This window comes from Bos taurus, chromosome 19 (genome assembly GCF_002263795.3).
Source record: "Bos taurus isolate L1 Dominette 01449 registration number 42190680 breed Hereford chromosome 19, ARS-UCD2.0, whole genome shotgun sequence".
NCBI classification, from domain to species: Eukaryota; Metazoa; Chordata; class Mammalia; order Artiodactyla; family Bovidae; genus Bos; species Bos taurus.
The window spans coordinates 41,423,739-41,450,709 of record NC_037346.1 but is presented as its reverse complement, the minus strand read 5'-3'; the positions used below and the strand labels follow the sequence as shown (position 1 = coordinate 41,450,709).

At 41.8% G+C, this 26,971-nt stretch overlaps 2 protein-coding genes across 4 annotated transcripts; one reads left to right on the top strand and one right to left on the bottom strand.

Moving 5' to 3' along the window:
* The first annotated feature begins 1,716 nt into the window (after positions 1–1,716).
* KRTAP9-2 (keratin associated protein 9-2) lies at positions 1,717–19,164 on the top strand. Of its 2 annotated transcripts, XM_059878535.1 has the most exons (3): positions 1,717–2,467; positions 11,101–11,108; positions 18,637–19,164. In XM_059878535.1, exons 1-3 carry the CDS (start codon positions 1,885–1,887, stop codon positions 19,162–19,164), a joined length of 1,119 nt encoding a protein of 372 aa, XP_059734518.1. In that variant the 5' UTR covers positions 1,717–1,884. The 2 variants fall into 2 exon arrangements, with proteins under 2 accessions (XP_059734518.1, XP_024836621.1); XM_024980853.2 differs by lacking the exons at positions 11,101–11,108; positions 18,637–19,164 and having other exon boundaries at positions 1,717–2,907.
* Positions 14,519–15,754, bottom strand: LOC112442669 (keratin-associated protein 9-7-like). 2 transcript variants are annotated; one of them, XM_024980855.2, is made up of 3 exons: positions 15,677–15,754; positions 15,446–15,619; positions 14,519–15,016 (listed from the first exon to the last, which is right to left on the bottom strand). In XM_024980855.2, the coding sequence occupies exons 1-3, from the start codon at positions 15,721–15,723 to the stop codon at positions 14,719–14,721; spliced, it is 519 nt and encodes a 172-aa protein (XP_024836623.1). In that variant the 5' UTR covers positions 15,724–15,754; the 3' UTR covers positions 14,519–14,718. The 2 variants fall into 2 exon arrangements, with proteins under 2 accessions (XP_024836623.1, XP_059734361.1); XM_059878378.1 differs by having other exon boundaries at positions 14,519–15,754.
* Positions 19,165–26,971: the final 7,807 nt, after the last annotated feature.

Here is a 26,971-nt window from a genome sequence, read left to right as displayed (position 1 = left end):
CTCTCCTGATATGCGACTTCTGAACTCTACTGGTATGTATCTATCCTTGTTTGTGTGTTTTAAATTGAGCTTTAGTTGACACGACGTTATATTGTTTATAGGTGTTCAACATAATAATTTGATATTCGTAGATGTTGCAAAGTTATCACTGCAGTAAGTCTAGTTAATGTTATCATCTGTCACAATTGATAGTTACAAAGTCTTTTATCTTGCATGAGAGCTTTTAAAATCCACTTTTCTAGCCACCTCAAAGGTTTCAGTATTATTAACTATGGTCATTATGCTGTGCATTACATTCCCCAGGCATTTATTTTATAACTGGAAGCCTCTACCTTGTGATCCCGTTTACCTGTTTCACCCACCCCACCTCCCACCTCTGGCTACCATTGATCTGTTCTGTCTATGAGCTCAGTTTTAGAAAAAATTTTTTTAAGATTCCATATATAAGTGAAATCACATGGTATTTGTCTCTCTCTAACTTTTTTCATTTAGCTTAATGTTCTTATATTGTCATAAATGGGAAGATACCCCTCAGGAATATCATTTTGAGTTTGAGGAGTCCAGTTTCATTGTTTTGCACATGGCTGCCCAGTTTTCCCGCCACCATTTATTTAAAAGATTGCAATCTCCTTATTGCATCAATATATTCTTGGCCCCTTTGTAATAAATTAGTAGGCCATATAATGTGTGGACTCATTTCTGGCCTCTTTATTCTATTCCATTGATTTAGGTGCCGGTTTTTTCCAGTCCATACTGTTTTGTTTAATATAGCTTTGTAGTACTGTTTGGAATCAAGGAAAATAATGCTTCCAGCTTTGTTCTTCTTTATCAATATTGCATTGGCTATTTTGTGGTTCCATACAAATTTTAATTTTTTTCCTTTTTTCTGCCATTGGAATTACATTATCATTTTATCCTTTCTACATGATCATTTTATCCTTTCTACTGCTGTTGACTATATGTTTCCCATTACATGGCAATTATACTCTAACATATATATCTGAAAGAGAGAAAATGAGGCCTAAAATCTTTAAGAAATTGTGGCTGAGATTCCACACTTGTCAGAATATGTAAATTTACAGATTGAAACATACCTTAGTTATTCTCCTATCTAACCTGCTTGTCACAAATTGTAGAAGAAAGTATATGCAAGTTGGGATGTCTCACCAGAGGTCATTAACCTAACTAGAAAATAGCAATGAAGCAGTAAGGAAGGGATGCTGTTTGAAAATAGGATTCAGCTTTGCCTCTCTTCCAGTTTTGGTGCTGATTTTCATTTGAAAAATAATGTGGCAACCATCCTCTACTCAGATGACCCTGATAAAACTGGGAAACATTTCAAACTAGTTGCCAAATAAAGATATATATAGATACATGTGGAAGTCTTAACTCTGACTTTGTCAGAGATCAGGCTTGAACTCAAGCAGGCTTCATTCATCACAGAATGCATCAGCATCCCGACCCTTTGGAGGCACATCTCAATCTAAGTAGAGCCAAAGGAACAAAGCTCAGAAAGGAGAACTATTCTGACTTTCACAGAGCCAGCAGGAAGTACCCCATGACCAGATGATGTCACATGACCAGAAATGCTGCTGGTGATGATTCCTGACCTTTTCATTTCTAGGAAAGATTCTTAAGTACCAACCCAATTAAGGAAAAGATCAAACACTAATTTACAGAGGCCTCTGATAAAACACTAAGAAAGCAACTTCCTCCATGACAATTATCCAAAACTACAACAGGAACATAAATAACATCCAGGAAAGTCCTGCTTATTGGTCCCAACATTGGGGGTCCAGGGTATAAAAGCCCCAGAACAGGAGGAGTCCTCAGAATCTGAGAAACTCAGCTCTGAGCCAGAGTCTACCCTCCACCACAGACACAATGACCCACTCGTGCTGCTCCCCGTGCTGTCAGCCCACCTGCTGCAGGAACACTTGCTGTGAGTCCAGCTGCTGCAAGCCCTGCTGCCCCCCAACTTGCTGTCAAACCACCTGCTGCAGGACCACCTGCTGCAAACCTACTTGTGTGACCACCTGCTGCCAGCCCAGCTGTTGCAGCAAACCCTGCTGTCAGCCCACCTGCTGTGAGTCCATCTGCTGCCAGCCCTCCTGCCCTCCAACTTGCTATCAAGCTAGTGAAACCACCTGCTGTAGGACCACCTGCCGCAAGCCTACTTGTGTGACCACCTGCTGTCAGCCCACCTGCTGTGTGTCCAGCAGCTGTGGACAAACCTTCAGTGGGTCCAGCTGCAGCCAGTCTTGCTGTCAGCCAGCTTGCTGTGCACCTGTGTACTGCCATAGAATCTGCTACCACCCCACGTGCTGCTGCCTGCCTGGGTGCCAAGACCAGAGCTGTGGATCCAGCTGCTGCCAGCCTTGCAGCCGCCCTGTCTGCTGTCAGACCACCTGCTGTAGGACCACCTGCTGCCGCCCTAGCTGTGTGTCCAGCTGCTGCCAGCCTTCCTGCTGCTGATCACCTTGCCAAGGATCCACTGTCCCTATACAACACCTTCTATTAATTGCCTTGCTACCTGGGGACAAAACAAAGTCACTTCCTAGACTTTGCTGACGACTGACATGATCTACCAGAATTTCAGTTACTCATCTCCTTGCTTAAGAGCTTGTGAATTAGCTTGACAGAGTGCAGGGGGCTTCCTCCAATTGTCTTCCTCTGGTGTAGAGGACCATGTGCCAACATTCTGCATCTGTGATAAGGAAGTATGTCTTGGTTTTGACTCTGAAAATACGATTGACCATCTAGTTCTTCTGAGTAACTTAAGAAAACAAGCTCTCAGAATGTTTCTATAGGCCTCTGCAGCCTATCATAACCTTTATAATCATATGTTCTCTTTTGCTATCCTCATAGTTCTTGTATCATGCTTTCTCCTTTTACGCTCACTTTGAGTTTTACCTGTATGTTTCTCAATAAATGGTGTACCACAATTCTTCTGCATGTGTTTGATTTATTTCATCACATTCCTCATATAGAAATTTATATATTATATGTCTTATCCAATATGAGCATCATATTACCCCCTTCCTAATTATTATCTCATTATTAACAACCCATTTCATTGTGTAGTGTGATTTACCTAATAATAAACAGACTCATCCAGGATGAAGTCTTCTGTTCCTGCTCAAGGGCACTTACATTGACATCCTATGGAAGTATTAATAGATGTCTGAACCTCAGTGACTATGTCCTTGGCAATCTATACTTGCTGTCATTGTTCATGTGGTTATGTATTGCTGGGCCTGGACACACCATGAGATACTCCAGGGAAATTATGTTCAGACTATTTCTCCCTGCCCTCTATCTTTGCATGATATCTTTTCATGATATATTTTCATCCGTCAGCAATTAGTAACTCCTGTCTGCCCACTGGTCTATCGAGATGAGGAGTCCAGAATGACCAGGTGATAGTTTATACATAGATTATATTTCCTAAAATATGTGACTTTTATAGTATTTAAACCTTCAATCCAAGAGAGTGTAGATCCATGGGGAGGGGAAGAACAGATTCCCATATATGTCACCCTGAGTTAAAGTGAGAGGGTTCACTGCTACTTCACTTTCTGAAACCATGTATACTACCTTTGTGGATACACATGGTACTACCTATATGGGAACCACAGGGTGGCCATTAGGTCAAAGTATGTGCCATATTCAGAAACAACATATCAATCTCGAGTGCTGTCATCTCTTTTTTGGTTCTTTACTGCACATCTACAAGACCATTCAAATTTTCCATGGGTCGGCCATCTCTGGATGAAACTGAAAGAGGCTTAATACTCTTGGCTTAAAACTCAACATTCAGAAAACTAAGATCATGGCATCTGGTCCCATCCCTTCATGGCAAATAGATGGGGAAACCATGGAAACACTGAGAGACTATTTTGAGGGGCTCCAAAATCACTGCAGATGGTGACAGCAGCCATGAAATTAAAAGATGCTTGCTCTTGAAAGAAAAGTTATGACCAACCTAGACAGCCTATTAAAAAGCAGAGAATTACTTTGCCTACAAAGGTCCATCTAGTCAAAGCTATGGTTTTTCCAGTAGTTATGGATGAAGGTGAGAGTTGGACTATAAAGAAAGCTGAGCACCGAAGAATGGATGCTTTTGAACTGTGGTGTTGGAGAAGACCCTTGAGAGTCCCTTGGACTACAAAGAGATCCAACCAATCCATCCTAAAGGAAATCAGTCCTGACTATTCATTGAAAGGACTGATGCTGAAGCTGAAACTCCAATGCTTTGGCCACCTGATGTGAAGAACTGACTCTTTTGAAAAGACCCTGAAGCTGGGAAAGATTGAAGGCAGGAGAAGGGGATGACAGAGGATGAGATGGTTGGATGGCATCACCGACTCAATGGACATGAGTTTGAGTAAGCTCCAGGAATTGGTGATGGACAGGGAAGCCTGGTGTGCTGCAGTCCATGGGGTCGCAAATAGGCAAACATGACTGAGTGACAGAACTGAACTGAACCAGACGATTCTAATTTTCCATGGGTCAGCCATTTCTGTCATGTGATGTATGGTAGAACAAGTAGAGCCCATGTTCATTTGCCTCTTATTGATCTTGTTCATCAAAAAGTGGGTCCAAAGTTTTACTCTTCAGAATCCTATGACAATATTACTATAAGCTGGTGGATAGCACTGCTGATAAGGACAACAAATCCATGTTTACAACATGGAATCGTAGTAAAGAAGAATTGCTGTCTTTTCCACACACATGTAATCTAAGAGGAAAACTAGCTTGCCTTGAAGTTAGATGGCTAGGTTTCCTGAGGGATATTATTCTCTGCTTCTGACTAACAGCATATACAGCAGGGCCAGCCACGGTCAGAGTGAGCTTGCGCTGTTGGTCCACACAAATCTTCCATCCCTGCCACCATGGCTACTCCGTTCATGCTCCCTTGTGTAAGTATCGATGCACCTAAAGATAGAGATGGGATAAGATATCCCAAACTTGTAGCCGTCCAGTGTCTCCTTTGTGGTAAACACTCTGGAGGTCATTGATGTGAGACACAAGCGGGAAACACTTTCTGCCCTCACACCTACCTCCATCTAAATAATTCTCCAAATCCCTTTACTTTCCACTCTTGCTCCTCCCTTGGCTCAATCCATACATTTTCTCCAAAAAAAAAAAAAAAAAATATATATATATATATATATATATATATAAATGGACATGTGTACAGACTCACTGTTCACTGTGAATATTTTCTCTTTCCACTGCCCTTGCACAGCAGAAGTGTTATCTGTCATAATCAAAATTCTCCATTTGGCTTCAAAGCTTCTACTGAAGTTAACATTGATGAAATTTAAGATATTGAATGCTCATATATTAAGATCAGTTTGATTTTGTAGGAATCAAATGGAATTGGGTTGGTAATTATTTTCAATATTATTTTTAATTAGAGGATAATTAGAATATTGCAATTGTTTCCACCATACATCAACATGAATCAGCCATAAGTATATGTATGAAGGAGGAAACAGACAGAACAGGCTCCATGTTGAAAGCAGGACTCCATCTTTGGGCCAGACTGTGGATTTTGAGCTATATGCCCAGTATCTATAGAAATGACATATCAACTGGAAAACCAGACCCCCTAGATGGAAGAGCCCCACTGCTTGTACCTAGACCCTCCGTCACCTAAAAGAATACCCTAATCATCTGTGTAACTGAGTAGAATCATAATTCTATTATGCTTATTGGGGTATGACCACAGACCTATTAGGGAAAACCACTAGACCATTCAGGTATGACCTAAATCAAATCCCTTATTATCATACAGTGGAAGTGAGAAATAATTTTAAGGGTCTAGACCTGATAGATAGAGTGCCTGATGAACTAGGGACGGAGGTCGTGACACTGTACAGGAGACAGGGATCAAGACCATCCCCATGGAAAAGAAATGCAAAAAAGCAAAATGGCTGTCTGAGGAAGCCTTGCAAATAGCTGTGAAAAGAAGAGAAGTGAAAAGCAAAGGAGAAAAGGAAAGATATAAGCATCTGAATGCAGAGTTCCAAAGAATAGCAAGCAGAGATAAGAAAGCCTTCCTCAGCGATCAGTGCAAAGAAATAGAGGAAAACAACAGAATGGGAAAGACTAGAGATCTCTTCAAGAAAATTAGAGATACCAAGGGAACATTTCATGCAAAGATTGGCTCGATAAGGACAGAAATTCTATGGACCTAACAGAAGCAGAAGATATTAAGAACAGGTGGCAAGAATACACAGAAGAACTGTACAAAAAAGATCTTCATGACCCAGATAATCACAATGGTGTGATCACTGACCTAGAGCCAGACATCCTGGAATGTGAAGTCAAGTGGGCCTTAGAAAGCATCCCTACGAACAAAGCTAGTGGAGGTGATGGAATTCCAGTTGAGCTATTCCAAATCCTGAAAGATGATGCTGTGAAAGTGCTGCACTCAATATGCCAGCAAATTTGGAAAACTCAGCAGTGGCCACAGGACAGGAAAAGGTCAGTTTTCATTCCAATCCCAAAGAAAGACAATGCCAAAGAATACTCAAACTACCACAAATTGCACTCATCTCACAAGCTAGTAAAGTAATGCTCAAAATTCTCCAGGCCAGACTTCAGCAATACGTGAACCGCGAACTTCCAGATGTTCAAGCTGGTTTTAGAAAAGGCAGAGGAACCAGAGTTCAAATTGCCAGCATCTGCTGGATCATGGAAAAAGCAAGAGAGTTCCAGAAAAACATCTATTTCTGCTTTATTGACTATGCCAAAGCCTTTGACTGTGTGGATCACAATAAACTGTGGAAAATTCTTCAAGAGATGGGAATACCAGACCCCCTGATCTGCCTCTTGAGAAACCTATATGCAGGTCAGGAAGCAACAGTTAGAACTGGACATGGAACAACACACTGGTTTCAAATAGGAAAAGGAGTTCGTCAAGGCTGTATATTGTCACCCTGCTTATTTAACTTATATGCAGAGTACATCATGAGAAATACTGGGCTGGAAGAAGCACAAGCTGGAATCAAGATTCCCAGGAGAAATATCAATAACCTCAGATATGCAGATGACACCACCCTTATGGCAGAAAGTGAAGAGGAACTAAAGAGCCTCTTGATGAAAGTGAAAGAGGAGAGTGAAAAAGTTGGCTTCAAGCTCAACATTCAGAAAATAAAGATCATGGCATCTGGTTCCATCACTTCATGGCAAGTAGATGGGGAAACTGTGGAAACAGTGTCAGAATTTATTTTGGGGGGCTCCAAAATCACTGCAGATGGTGATTACAGCCATGAAATTAAAAGATGCTTACTCCTTGGAAGGAAAGTTATGACCAACCTAGATACCATATTGAAAAGCAAAGACATGACTTTGCCAACAAAGGTCCGTCTAGTCAAGGATATGGTTTTTCCTGTGGTCATGTATGGATGTCAGAGTTGGACTGTGAAGAAAGCTGAGTGCCGAAGAATTGATGCTTTGAACTGTGGTGTTGGAGAAGACTCTTGAGAGTCCCCTGGACTGCAAGGAGATCCAACCAGTCCATTCTAAGGGAAATCAGCCTGGGTGTTCTTTGGAAGGAATGATGCTAAAGCTGAAACTCCAGTACTTTGGCCACCTCATGGGAAGAGTTGTCTCATTGGAAAAGACTCTGATGCTGGGAGGGATTGGGGGCAGGAGGAGAAGGGGACGACAGAGGATGAGACGGCTGGATGGCATCACCGACTCGACAGACATGAGTTCGAGTGAACTCCGGGTGTTGATGATGGACAGGGAGGTATGGCATGCTGCGATTCATGGGGTCGCAAAGAGTCAGACACGGCTGAGCAACTGAACTGAACTGAACTTGCAGTCCCCTGATAGAATTCACTCACAGAGGCTACAAACAAAGATACAATATTCCAACTGTTTGAGTGTTTAGTTGAACACTTCCATACCTCCAGTGGTGTGACTTCCTACTGCCGTGGTAACCCATTCCATTTTTAAGCATCTCTTATAAATAGAAATTGATTGCTTTAGAATTTCTCCTTCCCCCAATCCAGTCTCCTGAATCTTTTGCTCACTGGGATCACTTGTTAGACAGAATGGTGTTGCTGAGCTGTTACTCTTCCCAGGAGAAGATGCCTGTACTGCAAAATCACAGTGATTTCTCCCTTATCCCTGGCATGTGCTCACTCTCCCACCTCTTGGGATGTGCTTTTCTGCATGCCCAGTATTTGCCTACTGACTACAGAACCTGAAGATTCTCATTTTTCCCCAAGACCTCTATCACTGACCTTTTCAATCAGATATGTAGTGTTAAGGTTAAGTCAGAGTAGTTTCTGTAAATATTCTAGACGTTTCCAGATTCTAGTTTAGTCAAATGAAATATCATTGAAACAAATAGATGTACATGATCATTCTTTTGACTTTTATTTGTGCCTTTGTAAGATGCTTCTAGTGTACACTATCCACTTTCTGTACTAAGTTCCCTCATAGATTTGTGCTTCTGTTTATCTTATCTTCAACCATAATTCTCCATGGTGGAAAAAGACATTAGCTCTGTTATGGGAATTAATATCAGATAGAAGAGAGTTCAAATTTCTGTTCTGCTACTCATTAACACTTGATTAGGGGAATATATACATAAGTCACCTCAAGAATTGTTTATATCTATTTTCCTACTACTCTCTTTCTATGTAGTATGTCTACCCATAGATTAGAAGTATTTTCTTTCTCTTTCTGTCTCTCACTGGGTCAGTCAGCCTGCAAATAGACACCTTTTGCAAAACCAACAATTCTTATATTTTCAGGGATATCTCAAAACAAATTGATTCATCACCATTATTAGTAGAGAATCATTGTTTCTCTTACTTGTTCCATGATAATGTAAGATTTTATCTACTTTATTTAAGTCTGTATGCCTGACTTAACATAAACCATTCTCAAATTTATAAATTATTTAACTTCCAAGTCATAGAATTAATAAGAACCTGTAGCACATCTGTAGAGAACAGCAGAGTTTAGTGCTACCCTCAATGATTAAAGAATACATGAGTAATGACTGCCAGCCCATTTGTGGTTTGTAGACTTTTTGATGATGGCCATTTTGGTTGGTGTGAGATGATACCTCATTGTAGTTTTAATTTGCATTTCTCTAATAAAGAATGATGGTGAGCATCTTTTCATGTGTTTATTAGCCATCTTTATGTCTTCTTTGGCGAAATGCTTGTGAGAGGGTAACAGGCAGGAAGGCCAGGGGTCTCCAAATGGAGGAAGTAAGCTGCAAGTGTCAGACATTTTTTCTCTCTCTCTTAAGTGGCAGGAGGAAACAAATGACAAGTGTTAAGAGTTTTTTCCCCTTCTCTATACAAATGTAAAAAGAGGTTTCTCTTAAAATCCTGTGTTGCCATGAAGGCCCCTGATTCCACCTGAACGTAACTGTTCTCAGACCTTGAGCTAATCAGTGCGTTTTCTATGGAAATGTTTGTCTTAAGCTGTGTTAATGTGCTATGTATGGACCCTAGACTGTCTTCAAGTCGGTTCCACCAAGACTCAGAACCCACTTGACAAACGAGTGTGTTTTACTTATACAGTGTTCTCCTAATCTATGTTAATGAAATCATGTATTTGCTTGGTAAACTGCCTTTTCTTCAAGATTCATGTCAATCGTTTTATGGTCCGGGATGACTCAGCTGCTGCCAATGTTATCTCAAAATGCATGTTGTGGGTGAGGGGCCTGGTGCCATTCTCTGAGTTTTGAGAAATTTCCTTTCTCTGATTAGCAGACTGCTAGTAGCTATATACGGAGAAGGCAATGGCACCCCACTCCAGTACTCTTGCCTGGAAAATCCCATGGACGGAGGAGCCTGGTGGGCTGCAGTCCATGGGGTCGTGAAGAGTCGGACATGACTGAGTGACTTCACTTTCACTTTTCACTTTCATGCATTGGAGGAGGGAAATGGCAACCCACTCCAGTGTTCTTGCCTGGAGAATCCCAGGGACGGGGGAGCTTGGTGGGCTGCCATCTCTGGGGTCGCACAGAGTCGGACACGACTGAAGCGACTTAGCTTAGCTTAGTAGCTATATAACATCCGGCTAAAGACTAGCAGTGGGGCATTCTCTCCGCCCCTTTCTGATGTCTATGTCAGAAGCTTTCTCTATATCGTTTATATGTTAACAAAACTTTATTACACAAAGGGTCTGAGCAATCAAAGCTCAGAAGCTCGTCACTAGCCCTGGATTGAATTCTTCTCCAGAGGCCAAGAATCCTGTCGTCTTTCATGGTTTAGCAACAACCTTTCACTTATTTAGTTCTTCTGGCCACTTTTTGATTGGGTTGTTTGGTTTTTTGGTATTGAGCTGCTTGGGCATATGCCCTCAGGAAACTTTAATTGAAAAAAACACATCTGCCCCAGTGTTCATTGCAGCACTAATTTACAATTGCAAGGACATGGAAGCAACCTAGCTGTCTATCAACAGATGAATGGATAAAGACATTGTGGTAGATAATTGTGTACATTCCATACACAATGAAATATTACTCAGCTATAGAAAGGAACACATTTGAATCAATCCTAATGCAGTGGATGAACTTAGAGCCTATTATACGAATGAAGAAAGTCAGAAAGAGAAAGACAAATTCACAAATTAACGCATATCTATAGAATCTAGAAAGATGGTACTGATGATCCTATTTGCAGGGCAGCAAAGGAGATACAGACATAAAGACCAGATGTATGGTCACTGTGCAGGAGGGAGAGGGTAGCATGACTTGAGAAAGTAGCATCGAAACATATACATTACCATATATGAAGTGAACGTGTGTATATGTGTGTGTATGTGTGTGTTCGTCACTTGGCCATGTCTGACTCTTTGAGACTCCATGAACTGTAGCCCGCCAGGCTCTTCTGATCATGGAATTCTCCAGGCAAGAACACTGGAGCCATTCCCTTTTCAGGGGAATCTTCCTACCCTGGGTTTGAACCCAGGTCTCCTGCATTGCAGGCAGATTCTTTACCATCGGAGCCACCAGGGAAGCCCCGAAGTGGATAGCCAGTGGAGATTGGTAGTGTGATGCAGAACCCAAAGCTGGTGCTCTGTGCTGACCTAGAGGGTGAGATGGAGAAGGAGGTGGGAAGGTGGTTTAGGAGGAAGGGATGTATGTGTTGTAGCCACGCGTTCCGGGAAACATACTCAGTCAGAAGGACAATGCAGGTAGTGGAGTGCAGTTTATTACACCAGCGGGCCCAAGTAGAGTCTCCTCTTAGCCAAGGACCCCAACCAGTTTTTGTGAAAACTGTACATACCCTAAGTGTTCTTGCCCAAACCAACCTCCCGAAATTCTCTGAAACTAGTCTGAACAAAGGAAAAGAAAGACACAATCAAAGTTAACTTGTGATTCATATGCCTTAAGCCTAGGTAGTTAGCAGTGGACAATTATCAACAGACCTGTGGTCATACTCCAATAAGCATAATAGAATTTATGATTCTATTCGGTTACACAGATGATTAGGGTATTCTTTTAGGTGATGGAGAGTCTAGGTATGAGCCCTGGGGCTCTTCCATCCAGGGGGTCTGGTTTTCCACTTGGTATGTCGTTTCTATAGATACTGGGCATACAGCTCAAAGTCCAGAGTCCGGACCAAGATGGAGTCCTGCTTTCAAGATGGAGCCTGTTCTGTCTGTTTCCTCCTTCATATATATACCTATGGCTGATTCATGTTGATGTATGGTGGAAACCATTGCAATATTGTAACTATTCTCTAATTTAAAATAATATTGAAAATAATTACCAACCCAATTCCATTTGATTCCTACAAAATCAAACTGATCATAATATATAAGCATTCAATATCTTAAATTTCATCAACTGTTAACTTCAGTAGAAGCTTTGAAGCCAAATGGAGAATTTTGATTATGACAGATAACACTTCTGCTGTGCAAGGGCAGTGGACAGAGAAAATACTCACAGTGAACAGTGAGTCAGTACACATGTCCATTACATATATATATATATATTTTTTTTTGTTTTTGTTTTGGAGAAAAAGTGCCCTGAGGAAATGATGTTCTTTCCCTATTTGCATGAGGTAAAAGGACTGACTGTTTGGATTGAGCCAAGGGAGGAGCAAGAGTGGAAAGTAAAGGGATTTGGAGAATTATTTAGATGGAGGTAGGTGTGAGGGCAGAAAGTGTTTCTCACTTGTGTCCCACATCAATGACCTCCAGAGTGTCACAAAGGAGACACTGGACGGCTACAAGTTTGGGATATCTTATCCCATCTCTATCTTTAGGTGCATCGATACTTACACAAGGGAGCATGAACGGAGATCCATGGTGGCAGGGATGGAAGATTTGTGTAGACCAACAGCGCAAGCTCACTCTGACCGTGGCTGGCCCTGCTGTATATGCTGTTAGTCAGAAGCAGAGAATAATATCCCTCAGGAAACCTAGCCATCTAACTTGAAGGCGAGCTAGTTTTCCTCTTAGATTACATGTGCAAAGAAAAGACAGCAATTCTTCTTTACTACGATTCCATGTTGTAAACATGGATTTGTTGTCCTTATCAGCAGTACTATCCACCAGCTTATAGTAATATTGTCATAGGATTCTGAATAGTAAAACTTTGGACCCACAAACCCACTTTTTGATGAACAAGATCAACAGGAGGCAAATGAACATGGGATCTACTTGTTCTACCATACATCACATGACAGAGATGGCTGATCCATGGAAAACTAGAATCATCTTGTTCAGTTCAGTTCCATCACTCAGTCATGTCCGACTCTTTGCGACCCCATGGACTGCAGAACACCAGGCTTCCCTGCCCATCACCAACTCCTGGAGCTTACTCAAACTCATGTCCATTGAGTCGGTGATGCCATCCAATGATCAAATCTTCTGTCATCCCCTTCTCCTGCCTTCAATCTTTCCCAGCTTCAGGGTCTTTTCAAAAGAGTCAGTTCTTCACATCAGGTGGCCAAAGTATTGGAGTTTCAGCTTCAGCATCAGTCCTTTCAATGAATAGTCAGGACTGATTTCCTTTAGGATGGATTGGTTGGATCTCCTTGCAGTCCAAGGGACTCTCAGGAGTCTTCTCCAACACCACAGTTCAAAAGCATCAATTCTTTGGTGCCCAGCTTTCTTTATAGTCCAACTCTCATATCCATCCATGACTACTGGAAAAACCATAGATTTGACTAGATGGACCTTTGTAGGCAAAGTAATTCTCTGCTTTTTAATAGGCTGTCTAGGGTGATCATAACTTTTCGTTCAAGGAGCAAGCGTCTTTTAATTTCATGGCTGTAGTCACCATCTGCAGTGATTTTGGAGCCCCCCCAAAATAGTCTCTCAATGTTTCCATTGTTTCCCCATCTATTTGCCATGAAGTGATGGGACCAGATGCATTGATCTTAGCTTTCTGAATGTTGAGTTTTAAGCCAAGAGTATTAAGCCTCTTTTAGTTTCCTCAAGAGATGGCTGACCCATGGAAAATTAAAATGGTCTTGTAGATGTGCAGTAAAGAACAAACTTAGAGATGACACCACTCAAGATTGATATGTTGTTTCTGAATATGGCACATACTTTGACCTAATGGCCACTCTGTGGATCCCATATAGGTAGTACCATGTGTATCCACAAAGGTAGTATACATGGTTTCAGAAAGGGAAGTAGCAGTGAACCCTCTCACTTTAACTCAGGGTGACATATATGGGAATCTGTTCTTCCCCTACCCATGGATCTACACTCTCCTGGATTGAAGGCTTTAATAGTATAAAAGTCACATTTTTTAGGGAATATAGTCTATGTTTAAATTGTCACCTGGTCATTTTGGACTCCTCATCTAGAAAGAACAGTGGGCAGAGAGAGGAGTTACTAGTTGCTGAGGGATAATTATCATGAAAAGATTGAGGGCAGCGAGAAATAGTGAGAACAAAATTTCCTTGGAGTATCTCATGGTGTGTCCAGGCCCAGCAATAGATAACCACATGAACAATGACAGCAAGTATAGCTTGCCAAGGACATAGTCACTGAGGTTCAGACATCTATTAATACTTCCTTGGGATGTCAATGTAAGTGCCCTTGAGCAGGAACAGAAGACTTCATCCTGGATGAGTCTGTTTATTATTAGGTAAATCACACTACACAATGAAATGGGTTTTTAATAATGAGATAATAATTAGGAAGGGGGCTAATATGATGCTCATATTGGATAAGGCATATAATATATAAATTTCTATATGAGGAATGTGGGGCAATAAATCAAACACATACAGAAGACTTGTGGTACACCATTTATTGAGAAACATACAGGTAAAACTCAAAGTGATCGTAAAAGGAGAAAGCATGATACAAGAACTATGAGGATAGCAAAAGAGAAAATATGATTATAAAGATTATGATAGGCTGTAAAAACCTATAGAAACATTCTGAGGGCTTGTTTTGTTAAGTTACTCAGAAGAACTAGATGGTCAATCCTTTTTTCAGAGTCAAAACCAAGACATACTTCCTTATCACAGATGCAGGAATTGGCACATGGTCCTCCTACACCAGAGGAAGACAATTGGAGGAAGCCCCCTGCACTCTGTCAAGCTAATTCACAAGCTCTTAAGCAAGGAGATGAGTAACTGAAATTCTGGTAGAGCATGTCAGTTGTCAGCAAAGTCTAGGAAGTGATTTTGTTTTGTCCCCAGGTAGCAAGTCAATTAATAGAAGGTGTTGTATAGGGACAGTGGATCCTTGGCAAGGTGATCAGCAGCAGGAAGGCTGGCAGCAGCTGGACACACAGCTGGGGCGGCAGCAGGTGGTCCTACAGCAGGTGGTCTGACAGCAAACAGGGCGGCTGCAAGGCTGGCAGCAGCTGGATCCACAGCTCTGGTCTTGGCACCCAGGCAGGCAGAGGCACGTGGGGTGGTAGCAGGTCCTATGGCAGTACACGGGTGCACAGGAGGCTGGCTGGCAGCAAGGCTGACAGCAGTTAGAACCACCGCAGGTTTGTCCACCGCTGCTGGACCCACAGCAGGTGGGCTGACAGCAGCTGGTCACACAGGTAGGTTTGCAGCAGGTGGTTTCAGTGATTTGACAGCAAGTTTGGGGGCAGGAGGGCTGACAGCAGCTGGACTCACAGCAGGTGGGCTGGCAGCAGGTGGTCACACAAATAGGCTTGAGGCAGGTGGTCCTGCAGCAGGTGGTCTGACAGCGGATAGGGAGGCAGCAAGGCTGGCAGCAGCTGGACCCACCACAGTTGTGCTGACAGCAGGTGGTCACACAGGTTGGTTTGCAGCAGGAGGTCCTACAGCAAGTGTTTTCACTAGACTGATAGCAAGTTGGGGGGCAGCAGGGCCGACAGCAGCTGGGCTCACAGCAGGTGGGCTGGCAGCAGGTGGTCACACAAGTAGGCTTGAGGCAGGTGGTCCTGCAGCAGGTGGTCTGACAGCAGGCAGGAGGGCAGCAAGGCTGGCAGCTGCTGGACCCACCACAGGCGGGCTGACAGCAGGTGGTCACACAGGTAGGTTTGCAGCAGGTGGTCCTACAGCAGGTGTTTTCACTAGACTGATAGCAAGTTGGGGGACAGCAAGGCCGACAGCAGCTGGACTCACAGCAGGTGGGCTGGCAGCAGGTGGTCACATAAGTAGGCTTGAGGCAGGTGGTCCTGCAGCAGGTGGTCTGACAGCAGACAGGAGGGCAGCAAGGCTGGCAGCAGCTGGGCTCACAGCAGGTGGGCTGGCAGCACGGGGAGCAGCAAGAGTGAGTCATTTTGTCAGTGGTGGAGTGTGGACTCTTGTTCAGAAGTGAATTTCTCAGATTCTGATGACTACTTCTGTTCTGGGGCTTTTTATACACTGGACCCCCAAAGTTGGGACCAATAAGCAAGACTTTCCTCGTTATGTGTGTTGTTTTTGTAGTCAATGGGAAATTATCCAAGAGGAAATGATTTCTTTAGTGTTTTGAGGCCTCTATAAATTAGTGTTTGATCTTCTCTTTAATTAGGACTAGTACTTAAGAACCTTTTCCAGAAGTGAAAAAGAATAAGGAATCATCCCAGCAGCATCTCTGGTCATGTGACATCATCAGGTCATGGGATAGTTCTTCCTGCCTTGGCCAGGGTCAGAACAGTCACCTTTTCTGTGTGCCTTTGACTATGCTTAGGTTGAGACTTGCTGGATGCTGATGCATTCTGTGATGAATGAAGCCTGCTAAAGTCTAAGTCTGATCTCGGACAAAGTCTGAGATTCAAGACGATCACGTGTATCTGTGTACATGTCTTTCAAATCAGTAGTGACTGACCTAAAATATTTCCCAACTTTATTAGGTACATTTAGGTAGAAGATGTTGGCACATTGTTCTTCACTAGCAATTCAGCACCAAAGCTGGAATAGAGGCAAATGCTGTACCCTGTTTTCAGACAACCTCAATTTATTAATGTCCCATAACTACTTTTAGCTGGATCAATCACCTCTGGTGAGACATCACAACTTGCACATACTTTCTTTTGTAATTTGTGACAAATAGGTAGATAGGATGATACAGTTATAGATTTATATATTTCCATAAATGTGAAATGTGTCAGCCATAATTTCTTAGAGTTTTTCTGCCCTCTCTTTTAGGTACATATGTAAGAGTGCAATTGCCATGTCATAGGGAAAGCATATAATCAACAGCGGTAGAAACAATGAAAGTGTTTCAATATTTCACTGCAGTAGTGTCATGTACTCTCCTGATATGTGACATCTGAACTCTACTGGTATGTATCTATCCTTGTTTGTGTGTTTTAAATTGAGCTTTAGTTGACACGGCGTTATATTGTTTACAGGTGTTCAACACAATAATTTGATATTTGTAGATGTTGCAAAGTTATCACTGCAGTAAGTCTAGTTAATGTTAACATCTGTCAAAACTGATAGTTATAAAGTCTTTTTTCTTGCATGAGAGCTTTTAACATCTACTTTTCTAGCCACTTTCAAAGGTTTCAGTATTATTAACTATGGTCATTATGCTGTACGTTACATTCCCCAGGCATTTATTTTATAACTGGAAGCCTCTACCTTGTGATCCCGTTTACCTATTTCACCCACCCCACCTCCCACCTCTGGCTACCATTGATCTGTTCTGTCTATGAGCTCAGTTTTAGAAAAAAATTTTTTAAGATTCCATATATAAGTGAGATCACATGGTATTTGTCTCTCTCTAACTTTTTTCATTTAGCTTAATGTCCTCAAGGTCCATTCACATTGTCATAAATGGGAAGATATCCCTCAGGAATATCATTTTGAGTTTGAGGAGTCCAGTTTCATTGTTTTGCACATGGCTGCCCAGTTTTCCCGCCACCATTTATTTAAAAGATTGCAATCTCCTTATTGCATCAATATATTCTTGGCTCCTTTGTAATAAATTAGTAGGCCATATAATGTGTGGACTCATTTCTGGCCTCTTTATTCTATTCCATTGATCTAGGTGCTGGTTTTTTCCAGTCCATACTGTTTTGTCTAATATAGCTTTGTACTACTGTTTGGAATCAAGGAAAATGATGCTTCCAGCTTTGTTCTTCTTTATCAATATTGCATTGGCTATTTTGTGGTTCCATACAAATTTTAATTTTTTTCCTTTTTTCTGCCATTGGAATTACATTATCATTTTATCCTTTCTACATGATCATTTTATCCTTTCTACTGCTGTTGACTATATGTTTTCCCATTACATGGCAATTATACTCTAACTTATGTATCTAAAAGAGAGAAAATGAGGCCTAAAACTTTAAGAAATTGTGGTTGAGATTCCACATTTGTCAGAATATGTAAATTTACAGATTGAAACATACCTTAGTTATTCTCCTATCTAACCTGCTTGTCACAAATTGTAGAAGAAAGTATATGCAAGTTGGGATGTCTCACCAGAGGTCATTAACCTAACTAGAAAATAGCAATGAAGCAGTAAGGAAGGGATGCTGTTTGAAAATAGGATTCAGCTTTGCCTCTCTTCCAGTTTTGGTGCTGATTTTCATTTGAAAAACAACGTGGCAACCATCCTCTACTCAGATGACCCTGATAAAACTGGGAAACATTTCAAACTAGTTGCCAAATATAGATATATGTAGATACATGTGGAAGTCTTAACGCTGACTTTGTCAGAGATCAGGCTTGAACTCAAGCAGGCTTCATTCATCACAGAATGCATCAACATCCCGACCCTTTCGAGGCATGTCTCAATCTAAGTAGAGCCAAAGGAACAAAGCTGAGAAAGGAGAGCTATTCTGACTTTCACAGAGCCAGCAGGAACTACCCCATGACCAGATGATGTCACATGACCAGAAATGCTGCTGGTGATGATTCCTGACCTTTTCATTTCTAGGAAAGATTCTTAAGTACTAGATCCGATTAAGGAAAAGATCAAACACTAATTTACAGAGGTCTCTCTATAAAACACTAAGAAAGCAACTTCCTCCATGGCAATTACCCTAAACTACAACAATAACATAAATAACAACCAGGAAAGTCCTGCTTATTGGTCCCAACATTGGGGGTCCAGGATATAAAACCCCAGAACAGGAGGAGTCCTCAGAATCTGAGAAACTCAGCTCTGAGCCAGAGTCCACCCTCCATCACAGACACAATGACCCACTCATGCTGCTCCCCGTGCTGTCAGCCCATCTGCAGGAACACTTGCTGTGAGTCCAGCTGCTGCAAGCCCTGCTGCCCCCCAACTTGCTGTCAAACCACCTGCTGCAGGACCACCTGCTGCAGACCTACCTGTGTGACCACCTGCTGCCAGCCCAGCTGTTGCAGCAAACCCTGCTGTCAGCCCACCTGCTGTGAGTCCATCTGCTGCCAGCCCTCCTGCCCCCCAACTTGCTATCAAACTAGTGAAACCACCTGCTGTAGGACCACCTGCCGCAAGCCTACTTGTGTGACCACCTGCTGTCAGCCCACCTGCTGTGTGTCCAGCAGCTGTGGACAAACCTTCAGTGGGTCTAGCTGTGGCCAGTCTTGCTGTCAGCCAGCTTGCTGTGCACCCGTGTACTGCCATAGAATCTGCTACCACCCCACGTGCTGCTGCCTGCCTGGGTGCCAAGACCAGAGCTGTGGATCCAGCTGCTGCCAGCCTTGCAGCCGCCCTGTCTGCTGTCAGACCACCTGCTGCAGGACCACCTGCTGCCGCCCCAGCTGTGTGTCCAGCTGCTGTCAGCCTTCCTGTTGCTGATCACTTCACCAAAGAACCCGTCTCCTAGCAACACTTTATAGCAACTGAGTTGCTACTTGGGGACAAAAAATTACTTCTTAGACTTTGCTGACACTGGTATGCTCTACCATAATTTGTTACCCATCTGCCTCTTTAAAAGCTTATAAATCAGCTTGATAGAGTACAGAGGGTTTCCCCCAGTTGCCTTTCTCTGGTGTAGGAGGATCATGTGCCAGGCATCTTTGATAAGGAATTATGTCTTGGTTTTGACTCTGAAAATAGGACTGACCATGTTGTACTTCTAAGTAACATAGGAAAACAAATCCTCATAATGTTTCTATAGGTTTCTGCAGCTTATCATAATTAATATAATCCTATGTTTCTCTATCAATATCCACATGACTCTTGTACCCTGCATTTTCCTTTTATGATACCTTTGAATTGTCTTCCTAGATGCAGTAGTCTTGCCTGTGTGTTTCTCAATAAATTCTTTGCCATAATCTTCCTATATTGTGTTTGATTTTTACATGGCATTCCTGATATAGAGATTTAAGTACATACTACATACTATATGCATTATCCATTATGAGTATCATGTTAGCTCTCAAAATCAATTATTAGCTCATTAAGTAAATTGTGTAGTATGCTTTAGCTAATAATGAACACACTCATCAAGGATAGAGTCTTCTGTTCCTGCTCACAGATATTTCCCTTTACATCCCAAGGAAATAAATGCTTGAACCTCAGTGACTAAGCTGTAGTTGTTGTCTTTGTTTATGTACTATTGCTGGGCATGGACACACCATAAGATATGCCAAAGAAATTATGTTCAGACTATTTCTCCCTACTCTCTACCTCTTCTTGATAACCATCCCTCAGCAATTAGTAACTGTAAAAGAACGCCTGTCCCCACACAACACCTTATGTTAACTGACTTGCTACTGAGGACAAAAAAATAACTTCTTAGACTTTGCTGACAACTGGTATGCTCCACCAGAATTTGTTACAAATCTCTCTTAAAAAAAAATTGTGAATCAGCCTGATGGAGTTCAAAGAGCTCCCCAGTGGTCTACCTACATGAAGAATGCAAACTGATCAGATGATGAACACGACTGAGTGACTGAACTGAACTGAACTGATATTCCTTCAAAGAGATGTGACTTTCACAGTGTTAAAGACTTCAACCCAGGATGGGAAGCACAGATTCCCAAGAACGTTACCTTGAGTTAAGCTGGGAGGATTCACTCCTACATCAATTTCTGAAACCATGTGTACTACCTCTGTGGATATATTTGGTACTACCTACATAGGAACCAGGTAATGGTCTTTGGATCAAGATATACACCACATCCAGAAGACACTATATCAAAACCATGTGTTGTCACCTCTAAGTTGGTTCTTTGCTCCACATTTGCAAGACCGTTCCAATTTTCCATGGGGCCAGTCATCTCTGTCATGTGATATATGGTAGAGCAAGTAGCTCTCATGTTTGTGTAGCTGTTGTTGATCTTGTTCTTCAAAAAGTGGGTCTCTTGGTCCAAATTGATGCTATTCAGAATCCTATGACAATAATACTCTAAGCCAACAGTACAGCTGATAGGGATGACAAATCCATGTTTAGAATATGCAATCCTAGAAAGAAGAACCTCTCTCTTTTCCTACTAGTCTGAGAGGATAACTTGCCTTTGTGCAGCATGGTTAATAAGTTATGATGCTACCCCATCGGTGCTCAACAACATTCTCTGCTTCTGACTAGCAGCACATACAGCAGGGGTAGCCATGGTGAGAGGGAGCCTATGCTATTGGGTTCACACAAATCCTCTATCACTGCCACCATGGATGCTTTGTTCATGCTATCTTGGGTAAATATTGATGCACCCAAAGACAGAGATGGGATGAGTTATTCCAAATTTGTAGTTGTCTAGTGCCTTCTCTCGGAGAAGGCGATGGCACCCCACTCCAGTACTCTTCCCTGGAAAATCCCATGGACAGAGGAGCCTGGTAGGCTGCAGTCCATGGGGGTCGCTAGGAGGTGGATACGACTGAGAGACTTCACTTTCACTTTTCACTTTCATGCATTGGAGAAGGAAATGGCAACCCACTCCAGTGTTCTTGCCTGGAGAATCCCAGGGACGGGGGAGCCTGGTGGGCTGCCATCTCTGGGGTCGCACAGAGTTGGACACGACTGAAGTGACTTAGCAGCAGCAGCAGCAGCAGCAGTGCCTTCTCTATCATGAACACTCTGAAGATCATTGATGTGGGACACAAGTGGGAAACACTTTCTGTCCTCAAGCCATCTTTATGTAAATAATTATTCTCCAAATCTCCTTATGTTCCAGTCTTGCTTCTCCCAAGCTCAATCCAGTCAGGCCTTTCACCACTTGCAAACAGCCAACAAACATCATTGTGAGGCTACTTTTCCTCAAAATAAATATGTCATGCCCATGTGTACTGTTGATTGTTTACTGTAAATATTTTCTCTTTCCATTGCCTTTGAAGAGCAAAAGTGTTATCTGTGGTACTCAAAATTCTCCACCTGGCATAAAAACTTCTGTGGGGCTATGGACTGGTGAAACTTGAGGTATTGCATGTTTATGTATTATGATCAATTGGATTTTTCAAGAATCAAATGCAATTATTATCTGTGTATTCTTTAGTCATTGAGGACAGTGCAAAACTCTACTGTTCTCCTTGGATGTGGTACAAGTTCTCATACCTTCCAATACCTTGACTTTGTTGCTGTTCAGTCTCTCTGCTGTATCCAATTCTTTGCAACCCTATGGACTGCAGCACATGAGGCTTCCCTGTCCTTCACCATATCCTGGAGCTTCCTCAAACTCATGTCCATTGAGCTGGTGATGCCATCCAACCATCTCATCCTCTGTCATCCCCTCCCACGCCTGCCTTCTATCTTTCCCAGCATCAGGGTATTTTCTAATGAGTCAGGTCTTTGCATCAGGTAGCAAAAATATTGGAGCTTCAGCTTCAGCATCAGTTCTTCCAATGAAAATTCAGGGTTAATTTTCTTTAGGATTGACTGGCTTTATCTCCTTGCAGTCCAAGGGATTCTCAACACCACAGTTTGAAAGCATCGATTCTTTGGCACTCAGCCTTCTTTATGGTCCAACTCTCACATTGATACATGACTATGGGAAAAACCATAGCTTTGACTATAGGGAACTTTGTAAGCAAGGTAATGTCTCTGATTCTTAATATGCTATCTAGGTTGGTCATAGCTTTTCTTCCAAGAAGCAAGCATCTTTTAATTTTATGGCTGCAGTCACCATGTGCAGTGATTTTGGAGCCCAAGAAAATAAAATCGGTCACTGTTTTCATTGTTTCCCCATCTGTATGCCGTTAGCGGTGGGACTGGATGCAATGATCTTAGTTTTTTGAATGTTGAGTTTTAAGCCATATTTTCACTCTCTTCTTTCACCTTCATCAAGAAGCTCGTTAGTTCCTCTTTGCTTTCTGCCACAAGGGTGGTGTCATCTACATATCTGAGGTTATTGATATGTCTCCTGGTAATCTTGATTCCAGCTTGTGCTTCATCCAGCCTGGTATTTCACATGATGTACTCTGCATATAAGTTAAATAAACATGGTGACAATATACAGCCTTGACGCACTCCTTTATCAATTTTGAACCAGTCTGTTGTTCCATGTTCAATTCTAATTGTTGCTTCTTGACCTGCATACAGGTTGCTCAGGAGACAGATAAGGTGGTCTGGTATTCCTATCTCTTGAAGACTTGGAAGTTTATAATTAGCAAATTTGAAGCTAATCTGTGTTCAGTCAGGCAAAACCAATTAGCCTCCAATTAAAATAAATAAATTTATATTAAAAAAATGAATTCAGTAGTTACAGCAAAAAAAAAAAAAAGTCAGGCATACAGGTACTTCCCAGGGTGCGCTAGTGGTAAAGAATCCACCTGCCAATGCAGGAGACTTAAGAGACATAGGTTTCATCCCTGGATTGGGAAGATCCCCTGGAGGAGGCATGGCAACCCTCTCCAGTATTCTTGCCTGGAGAATCCTATTTACAGAGGAACCTGTTAGGCTATAGTCCATAAGTTTGCAAAGAGTTGGACATGACTGAAGCAACTTAGCATGCACCCATGCAAGCATACAGTGTTAAACAAAAGAGACAAAAGCTTAGATTATCATGGAACAAGTAAGGGAAAAACCAATTCTCTAGTGATGAATAGATTTGTTTTTCTGTGATATTCTTGAAAATATAACAATTGTGGTTTTTCGAAGGCATCTGCTTATAGACTGGTTGACCCATAACAGAAGGGGGAAAGAAAACACTTGTAGACTAATACATAAGTGGACATAATATGACAGAAAGTGGTGGAAAATTAACATAACATTGTAAATCAACTATAATTAAATAAAAATAAGTTAAAAATAACAAATGATAACATAATATATATGAAAAGTATGTTCTGTACATTCTCCCAATAAGACTAGTGAGTGGCGGAACAAGAATTTGAGTACTCTCCCATATGATTTTAATTCCTGTAACTAAGTGAGTGATAGTTCCTCAGTCATGTCCAACTCTTTGCGACCCCATGGACTGTAGCCTGTTAGGCTACTCTGTCCATGGAATTCTCCAGGCAAGAATACTAAGAGCTGTGGTCTTTCCTTCCTTTATAGAGATTTTATGGTTGAAGGTAAAATCAGAAGTAAATAAAAGCACAGTCTAAGAGTGAGTTTAGTAAAGAAAGTGCGTGCATGCATGTTAAGTCGCTTCAGTCGTGTCTGACTCTTTGCGATCCCATGTACTGTAGCCTGGCAGATGCCTCTGTTCATGGGATTCTCCAGGCAGGAATACTGGAGTGGGTTTTTATGCCTTTTTCAAGGGAATTTTCCCTCCCCAGGGATCTCTTATGTCTCCTGCATTGGCAGGCAGGTTCTTTATCACTAGAGCCACCTGGGAAGTCCAGTACAGAAAGAAGATATTGTAAATTAGAAACATCTTAAAAAGGCACAGACACAATCATACGAATGATAACATATGTTCATGCATTTCAACGGTATTTCATTCCACTAAACCATAATCCAGTACATTTAGAATATTTAGAGAAAATATTTAGACTTAATCTTAACACTATAGATCTAGTTGGAAAGGTCAGTGACTGGGGCCTCAGGGAAAAATGAACATCTGCAGTCAGTAGGGAAATGCTGAGCCTTGTCCAAAAGGCACCCTGGGAGGTGGGAAAGTACATGCCAGGGGTTAATGTGAAACAAATGTGATTTTTCAGTGTGCATATCTTCTGCTGGGGAGAGTACTGCTCAGTAACTGTGCAGTGATGCCATTCTGACTGTCTAACAAGTGATCCCAATGAACAAAAGATTCAGGAGACCAGGCTGGGAGGGGGAGGGGGGATGGATGTTAACATAATCACTCTTGATAGGAGATGTCTGAAAAAGGAATGGGCTATTATGGAGGCAAGATATCTCAAGTAAACAAATAGTTGGCAGTAGGAATATTGTGTCTTTGATTTGCAGCTTCTGTGAGTTAATTCTAGCAAGAGACTATAAGGGTTTCTTCCATTACTGAGTCTCTGTGAAGTCTCTACATTCTCCGTCTTATTCAAACGCTGTAACTGACATTGATTGCTGGCGTTGCTGTCCTTCTCTGAAATCCACAAGCACTCAAAGGCATAACATTAAAATATTACATGGTGCCATGAAATTATGACATTCATTCACCTGGGCAAAATGTAGCTCTCTCCCCAAGTGCTTTCAAGTTGATTGCTATTATTTTGACAAATACACAGGGTCCAAAATTATTCTTGTAGACTCAGACATCTGTTCTTATTTACATACAAAGGTTGAACTCCTCTCCTGAGGCATAACAATTTATCTATCCCATTATCAATATGCAAATTTATTGATCACAATTATAATAACCAGACCACCTGATCTGCCTCTTGAGAAATTTGTATGCAGGTCAGGAAGCAACAGTTAGAACTGGACATGGAACAACACACTGGTTCCAAATAGGAAAAGGAGTTCGTCAAGGCTGTATATTGTCACCCTGCTTATTTAACTTATATGCAGAGTACATCATGAGAAACGCTGGATGGAAAAAACATAAGCTGGAATCAAGATTGCCGGAAGAAATATCAATAACCTCAGATATGCAGATGACACCACCCTTATGGCAGAAAGTGAAGAGGAACTCAAAAGCCTCTTGATGAAAGTGAAAGTGGAGAGTGAAAAAGTTGGCTTAAAGCTCAACATTCAGAAAATGAAGATCATGGCATCCGGTCCCACCACTTCATGGGAAATAGATGGGGAAACAGTGGAAACAGTGTCAGACTTTATTTTTCTGGGCTCCAAAATCACTACAGATGGTGACTGCAGCCATGAAATTAAAAGACGCTTACTCCTTGGAAGGAAAGTTATGACCAACCTAGATAGCATATTCAAAAGCAGAGACATTACTTTGCCAACAAAGGTCTGTCTAGTCAAGGCTATGGTTTTTCCTGTGGTCATGTATGGATGTGAGAGTTGGACTGTGAAGAAGGCTGAGCATCGAAGAATTGATGCTTTTGAACTGTGGTGTTGGAGAAGACTCTTGAGAGACCCTTGGACTGCAAGGAGATCCAACCAGTCCATTCTGAAGGAGATCAGCCCTGGGATTTCTTTGGAAGGAATGATGCTAAAGCTGAAACTCCAGTACGAAGAGCTGACTCATTGGAAAAGACCCTGATGCTGGGAGGGATTGGGGGCAGGAGGAGAAGGGGATGACAGAGGATGAGATGGCTGGATGGCATCACTGACTCGATGGACATGAGTCTGAGTGAACTCTGGGAGTTGGTGATGGACAGGGAGGCCTGGCGTGCTGCGATTCATGGGGTTGCAAAGAGTCGGACACGACTGAGTGACTGATCTGATCTGATCTGATGCATGCAAAATTAAAAAGAAAACCCATCTATTGATAAACTATTAGAAATAATGAGGAAGTTTGGTTATAATATCAACATACAAGAACTAATTGCTATTTTATATGTCAGAAACAGGACTTTCCCAGTAGCTCAGATGGTAAAGAATCTGCCTGCAATGTAGGAGACCTGGGATCGATCCCTGGATCAGGAAGATCCCCTGGAGAAGATGGCAATCCACCCCAGTGTTTGTGCCTGGAGAATTTCATGGACAGAAGACCTTGGTAGGTTACAGTCTATGGGGTCACAAAGAGTGAGACACACATACCCTTACATATGAAAATACACATACACATATTTATGAAAACACACATACACACATTTCACACATATGTATGAAAACACACATATGCACACACGTGTCAGAAACACTAAAAATTAGAATTTTAAATTGTACCCTAAAATAGCATAAATTATGAAACACCTAGAAATAAACCTAATAAAAATGGGGAAAACCTCTACAGAGATCAGTATAAATACTTTTACCAAGCAATTCTACTTGTAGATATTTATCCAATAGAAATGTTTGTACACATGTACCAAAGAACCTGTTCTAAAACATTTAAAGCAGCATGATTTTATTAGCCCCAGACTGCAAACAGTCCACACATATATCAGTAGTAAACAAATGAAAGGTGTCATATTCATTCAGTGAAAGATGATACAGTAAGGAGAATAAATGAACTTCAGATAATTACATGGATCAGTGTCACAATCCTAATATAAAGAACAAGTGGCCAACTATATAGTATCTCATTTATATAAAGTTTAGAAAAATCGTGAACTTGCCTACGTTTGGGAATGAGAGAGAGAATTTGAAGATAGCAAATTCTATTTCTTAAGCTGGTAAGAGTGACAGGAGTGTGTTCACTTG

Coding starts and splice junctions, on each gene's coding strand:
- KRTAP9-2 (XM_059878535.1), top strand. CDS start 1,885: ATGACCCACTCGTGCTGCTCCCCGTGCTGTCAGCCCACCTGCTGCAGG.
- LOC112442669 (XM_059878378.1), bottom strand. CDS start 15,723: ATGACTCACTCTTGCTGCTCCCCGTGCTGCCAGCCCACCTGCTGTGAG.